The 7,030-nt window shown below is 30.5% G+C and overlaps 1 protein-coding gene across 1 annotated transcript; it reads left to right on the top strand.

The window, feature by feature from the left end:
* Nucleotides 1–1,110: 1,110 nt before the first annotated feature.
* Nucleotides 1,111–6,184, top strand: LOC111282023 (glutamine synthetase nodule isozyme-like). The gene is made up of 13 exons (XM_022869903.2): nucleotides 1,111–1,269; nucleotides 1,375–1,414; nucleotides 1,517–1,620; nucleotides 1,833–1,881; nucleotides 2,309–2,415; nucleotides 4,513–4,600; nucleotides 4,734–4,862; nucleotides 4,962–5,036; nucleotides 5,123–5,176; nucleotides 5,282–5,319; nucleotides 5,416–5,575; nucleotides 5,705–5,765; nucleotides 5,846–6,184. The coding sequence occupies exons 1-13, from the start codon at nucleotides 1,196–1,198 to the stop codon at nucleotides 5,935–5,937; spliced, it is 1,071 nt and encodes a 356-aa protein (XP_022725638.2). The 5' UTR covers nucleotides 1,111–1,195; the 3' UTR covers nucleotides 5,938–6,184.
* The last annotated feature ends 846 nt before the right edge of the window (nucleotides 6,185–7,030 follow it).

Below are 7,030 nucleotides of genomic sequence, written 5' to 3'. Positions count from 1 at the left end.
AAATTTTATTTCAATAGTTCAAAATTCAAAATCTTACCCAAAGAACTCTTGTTGATTTGTAATTTTTAAAATTTTATAAAGTGGTAACACTCGCACTTATTTAATAGATAATATTTTTTATAATAATTAAAATAATAATTAAATATAAGATAAGATCAATTTATATTAGTGTAAAAATTTTTAATTTTAATTTTTTTAATAATTAATTTCAATGGTAACAGAGTTAAGTCAAAATAAAAAATAATTTCATTTCATTTTTTAAATCTATTAAAATTAATAATTAAAAAATACAAAAAAAATTAATTTTTTTTTTTATATATCTAGATACCTTTCCATTAAAATATTATATTTACGTAAAAAATCAAATAAATAAATCATGAAAATGTTAACGCGTAATTTCCTTTATTCGGAGTCAATATTGACAAACGCTCCGTTTTTTTGCCAAAACTAGACTAAAGACTTTTGAGCATTTAAGTTTTCCAGCCATTTTGGAAATCAGCTATCAAAAATCGATTTAAAAAATATAGAAAAAAGGGTGAAGCCAATTAAAATTATACAAAAGGGGGCATGCCCATGCCGATGGTATTGGTGGCACAGCCGGCGATCAGCCAATCAGTCTCTCGTTTACGGTTTACGTTGAAGATTTCAAAGCTAAAAGTTTTATTTTTTTTCTCATAACTCATATATATTATTATTTTGATTAAAATATCAAAAAAAGAATTATTTATTTTTTAAATAAAATATTATATTTTTTTATTATATTCCAATAAAATTTTAATATATATCTAAATAAAATTTTATTTCAAATAAAAATATTAATATTTTATTTAACTATAATTTAAATTTTAAAAATTTATTTAGATATAAATTAAAATTTAAAAATTTATCTAACTTAAAATTTAATTTAAATACAATAAAAATTAAAATGATAAATTTCAAAAGCTTCTTTTTATTATTTTAACCTTCTATTTGTTAAACTTTCCATGTTATCTTTGCTCCTAATTTCGTTGGATATTTACATTAATTTTCTTTTTGGGTCAATCATAATGACATTGGTTGGTGTCATTTCTTTTTTTACTATTTAAATCCACCAAACAAAGCCATTTTTTCATCCCCTCTCTCTCTCTCTGTTCCTCCTCTTAGTTTCTCTTTGTCTCTGTTCTTACCAAAGTAGGCAGCAGCAGCAGCAGCCGGCATGTCTCTCCTCAATGATCTCATCAACCTCAACCTCAGTGAGACCACTGAAAAGATCATAGCTGAATATATATGGTCGGCTATCTCTCGCTTCCTCCCCTTCCCTTTCCCTTCCCTCCTATATATTAAATCTCGTACTAATGGCTAATATCTCTAAACGCTTCCTTTTTTCTATTTCAGGATTGGTGGATCTGGTATGGATTTGAGGAGCAAAGCAAGGGTGTGTTTTACTGTTCAGACTTTTTTTTGTTGAAAATTATGATCTGGGTTTTTCAAAAAAATCTTGCTTTTACCATAATAATAACAATATTGGCTTCTACAGACTCTGCCTGGACCAGTGACGGACCCTGCAAAACTCCCCAAATGGAATTACGATGGCTCCAGCACGGACCAAGCACCCGGAGATGACAGTGAAGTCATTCTATAGTATGTTTTTTTTGTTTGTTTGTTTGTTCTTGGCTTTTTCATCTAGATCATGGTTTCAGTATATTCGAGAATCGAGATTGGTTTTTGATTAAGATTCCGTGTTTTATATTCGAGAATCGAGATTGGTTTTTGATTAAGATTCCGTGTTTATATTTTAATACTCTTCCATGTTCTGGTTATAATTAATAATTATCTGTAATTTGACCGGTCAGCCCTCAAGCGATATTCAAGGATCCCTTTAGAAGAGGCAACAACATCCTGGTAATTAATTCTTTCACGTTACTTCTTTCTCTTTGCTCCCGTGATTTTTGGTGGTGTTCTTTTTTTTTTTTTTTAAATTTATCCTTATTTTTTAATTTCTATTTACTTAATTTATCGTGAGAATATCATGTGATTAAATCTTTTTGGATCCATCGCCAACTTTTAAAATTTTAACTAACATGTATGCTATTTAAAATATTATGCGATTAAGTACTTTCAATTTTGTAAATTTTAAGAATTCGATTAATATATATATATCATTTGAATTAATATTTGATGGGTGTTATGCTTTTATAAATAAATTAATAGAAAAATGAAATAATTGTGACAATACTAGATTATGAAAGAGATTTTTTTTTTTTTTTGGCTATAGTATAACGAAAAGAAAGTCAAGAGGGTTAATTGTGTCTTTGCAAATGGATAACAGGTAATGTGCGATGCTTACACACCAGGCGGCGACCCCATTCCCACCAACAAGAGATACAATGCTGCCAAGATCTTCAGCCACCCTCACGTGGTTTCTGAGGAGCCATGGTAAATGCTTTTTTTTTTTTTACTTTGGGAACTTCGTTAATTAATTATTTTTAAGGAGCGCTCTTTAAAAACGGAAAAAAAAATGGCAATCCTAACTTCTAGATCCAAGCTGGAATCCATTTTGTCATATAAAGGGAAAATGAAAATTTGGGACCACGAAAATAGTACTATCAACTGTCGGAGTGTCAGTCACGATGGGTGGGTGGTCTCATGGTTGGGAACTATTGGGCATGTTGACAAACGAGGGTTGCTTCTTTTACAAACTTCCCACAAATGAAAGTCACAATTAAAAATTTGATTATTAGGTTTCCCTAATGGCTTAACTCTTGACTCTTGACCAGCTGTAAGTCGTTAGTCACCTCACCTAGCCATTTTATAAGCAAATAATAATGTCTAAAAAATTTTCACAAATCAAGTGACCCAATTCGTTTGATTAATTTAAAATCGTTATCATTCACTTTCTTCTACTCATTAATATATTTTCTATATATTTTCAAATTTAATTGTCAATAATGTTAATATGAAAGATTAATATAAAATCCTAATGTTACAATCAATAAAAATAAAAATAAATTAAAATCCAATATTTTATAACTAAAACAACAAAACCCCAAGAAAACTCAACCAAAAAAAAAAAAAAATCCAATCTTTTGAGACAACTTTAAATTACAATATTGATATTTGTATTCCCGTTGGGTTCAACGTCTCTCGCTTTCTGTCCAAAATCCAAAAACGAATTACATGGATCCCTTTTAGATAAACTTTTCTAGACTTTGTCAAAAAAGAGTGATGTTCTTAGTTTTTTTTTTTTTTTTTTTAAATAAATGCATATATTAACCGATTCTTGTATTTTATTTAATTTTCTTTCTTTGTTGTTTGATCTCCTTTGTCCGAAAGCCTGTCATAATCTTTGTTTTTTCTTACGTGAAAGTTTCTATCATTTTCAATCCCTTTTTTCTAGAAAACACTGATTCTTTGTTAATTGCCCACACCATTTTATCTTATAATAAGGCAAAAAACGAATGTTTAAATTAATTTGTAAGTGATAATGTGAAAATCAGAATAAATCACTTGGGGAGGAAAATACGATGGATGGTTTTGATTTAAAGGTGTTTCTGTCTTCATTGTGATATTTATATTCTTTCTATATAGACGAAATCTACTCTTTCTTCTTCTTTGTTTTAGAACGGAATAAATCTTTTGCTCTAGGATTTAAATACTCTATGTCAGTATGATGATTGGGTTTTCACCTATTCGATTATTGGTATCTCCATCTTTCACCCAACGTTGGATTGGGACTGGCATTTCTAATAATGAAGCCTCAAAGTCAGCTAACACGTCGCCCTCTACTGTTTGGGTTGTTCAACGAAAATAAAAGTAAAGCTAAAGAATGATGTACTAAATGCTGGGCTATATGATGATAAATTTAATAATCAAAGTCTTCTTTTTTTTCCCTAGTCTCGCTTGTGATGATCATATACCTAAACATAAAGCAACAAGGATTTTTTTTAGCAGTTTGACTTTGATAAAATAATAATAATAATAATAAAAAAACAAGCTTGACCTTACAGAAAAAAAAAATTATTAAGCTTGACCCGTTTTCTTTCCTTTTCTTTCAACTAGAATTGAGAAAAAAAAATAAAAAATTAATTTGAAATCATAGTGTTCGAATTAATTTTTTTTATTTAGTTTGATATTAGTTTGAATATTTTATGTTTTAATTCGATTCAGTTCAGATTTTGAATAAGAAAATAAAAAATAAAAATTATTTGAATTAAATTATATATTTTATTAGTATATATATTTTAAATTTTAATAAAATAAAAATTATTATATTTAAATCAATTTAAATATACTAAAAATAATATTACAACAACAATTTTTAAAAAATTAATTTTTAAAATTTTGATAAATAGAACCAAACTGATAAATTTAGTTTAAATCGATTTCAAAGAAAATCTGATTTAAATTCTGGTTTTTAAAAATTCATATTATTATATATTAATTGAAATAATTGAAATAACCGTTATGACTATGCCTTTTTACTAATCTTCATATTTTTATTGGTTGATTGAAACTTGTACATATTGAAATCAGGTATGGAATTGAGCAAGAGTACACCCTTCTTCAAAAGGATTCCAGGTGGCCCCTTGGATGGCCGCTTGGAGGGTTTCCCGGACCACAGGTACGGTTATCACACTGCACTTTTTGATTAGCATGGCGTTTAATAACCAAATTGTAGATAGTGCTGTACTCTAAGCTTTTGGTTTAGATTCAAGGGGACTGATCATCTAAACCAAGTTTTATTATCCATGCAGGGTCCCTACTACTGTGGAGTAGGGGCTGATAAGTCCTTTGGCAGGGACATTGTGGACGCCCATTACAAGGCTTGCCTTTATGCAGGCGTAAACATCAGTGGAATCAACGGTGAAGTTATGCCTGGTCAAGTGCGTTTTGTTCTTTGTTAGAAGGATGCCTTTATTTGATTCAGCTTTATTGTCCATGAAAATTTTGCGGTTTATCTGGTCTTGTGCATGTGTAAACAGTGGGAGTTCCAAGTTGGTCCTGCCGTTGGAATATCTGCAGGAGATGAATTATGGATTGCTCGATACATACTCGAGGTATGATCCAAACACTGGTGTATTTAATTAATGCATTTGCCTTTTAAGAATGTACTATAACAGCTTTTATTTTCTTGTTTAAACAGCGAATCACTGAAATCGCAGGAATTGTTCTCTCTTTCGATCCCAAACCCATTCCGGTTTGTTTTAATTTCCCTAAATTCAACTTTACTTTTCCATTTATGTTCTTTTAGCTATTTTTCTTGGTCTATTTCTTTAGCTTTGCATTTGTTTTTCATAATCAGGGTGACTGGAATGGTGCTGGTGCCCACACTAACTACAGGTAGATACAAAGATCGATGTGCTCTACACTTTTATTACGCATGTTTTCTTTTCCATGCATTAAGAGTAAATTGGTTGAAATGAAATTTTCTCTCAGCACAAAGTCCATGAGGGCTGATGGCGGCATCCATGTTATCAAGAAAGCGATTGAGAAGTTGGGTTTGCGCCACAAGGACCACATTGCTGCCTATGGAGAGGGCAATGAGAGACGCTTAACCGGTCGCCATGAGACTGCAAATATCAATACATTCGTATGGGTAAGTCAGCACCCCTTTTTAGTAACAAGCTAGAATGGTTTTCATAATTGCCCTACAGAAATTGCCATACAGATGTATCTCCATTTTCTTATTACTAAGACTATTTTGCTTGCAATGTCCAAACTCCAGGGTGTTGCTAACAGGGGAGCCTCCATCCGTGTTGGCCGTGACACTGAGAAGGCTGCAAAAGGTTAGCACTCTTTTATGTTCTCCTGATTTCTCATTTCTTGAATTCCTTGCATTTAACATTCCTGGTCATGTAATTCACAGGATACTTCGAAGACAGAAGGCCGGCATCCAACATGGATCCTTACGTTGTGACATCAATGATTGCTGAAACCACCATTCTGTGGAAGCCTTAGAGGTGGAAGTGGAGCTATGAAGGATTGGAAGGAAAAACCTACATCAGATTAAATCTATTTAATAACCTACTCATCTTCTTTGGTGGGCGAGTGGGTTAACTTGTGTTTTGTTTCTTTGAATTGCTGGGTTGCCATTTAAACTGTGTTGTTTTTTTCCTTTTAGTTATAATCGTTATTTGCTTATGCTGATTGTTCAGTCAGTTAAACGAATTTTCCGTCAGTTAAATAAAAAGGTAGTTGATTCAAATTATGGCTCGGGTGATTCTGGTATCAATTATGGCAGCTGAGATGTTAGTTGGCCCGTTTAGGCTTTGGCATGAAGTTCAGTCACCAGACACCAGGGCCTTTGAGGATACAACTTGCTGATGAAATTGAAAGATTATAATAAGTAAAGACACGTATCGGAAGCAAGACAGTTTGACACCCAGATATCCAAGTATCCGTACAACAATCTAATAGGGTGCCAACATGAAAGTAGTTGGTTGTCTGCCAGCCAGCCAGCCAGCCATTACGCTAGAAAGTCCTGCGTGCTACATTTTGGAAGATGACACTGTCTCCGCCATTTTAAACATAGCAACTTCTCGCACGATAAAATTTTGACTGTATTAACGTAAAATTAAAAATTAAAAATAAAAAATAATTTTCAATTATGATTCCAATCTCACCACTGATCTGATTTTACAATTATAATATCTAATATCACAGTCATTATTATTTTTTATTTTATCTTAATTAAACCCATTTAAATAAACTTTTAATATAAAAAAATTGCAACTTCTCTTTATCTCTCGTCTATTAAAAAAAGTGGAAGAAGATACTAATAGGTCATGTCTTAATTTAATTAATTGTTAAGGTGTTTAAATTTCAATTTTAATTTAATTAATTAATCGAATAAATTTAGTTTGATTAATCAATCTATCATCGAATTAATTTCAATCAATTATTAAAAATGATTTAAGTGAAATTTTAATTTTCGATTAATTCGATTTTTGAACAAATTAATCAAAATTTTAATTGAAATATAATAAAACTCAAATATAAAACTAAAAATATATGAAATAAATTGTTTTATTTTAGAATTTTTAGCTTTTCT

This window comes from Durio zibethinus, chromosome 5 (genome assembly GCF_047325235.1).
Source record: "Durio zibethinus cultivar Kanyao isolate XHJ-2024 chromosome 5, ASM4732523v1, whole genome shotgun sequence".
NCBI lineage: Eukaryota > Viridiplantae > Streptophyta > Magnoliopsida > Malvales > Malvaceae > Durio > Durio zibethinus.
The sequence above is the reverse complement of the archived record's forward strand: the minus strand, read 5'-3'. Positions and strand labels throughout refer to the sequence as shown.

Excerpts from the sequence above, each read along its gene's own strand:
- LOC111282023 (XM_022869903.2), top strand. The coding sequence starts at position 1,196 with ATGTCTCTCCTCAATGATCTCATCAACCTCAACCTCAGTGAGACCACT. Across the intron at positions 1,415-1,516 it reads ATTTGAGGAGCAAAGCAAGG|ACTCTGCCTGGACCAGTGAC; the intron begins GTGTGTTTTACT and ends TGGCTTCTACAG. Across the intron at positions 1,882-2,308 it reads GAAGAGGCAACAACATCCTG|GTAATGTGCGATGCTTACAC; the intron begins GTAATTAATTCT and ends AATGGATAACAG.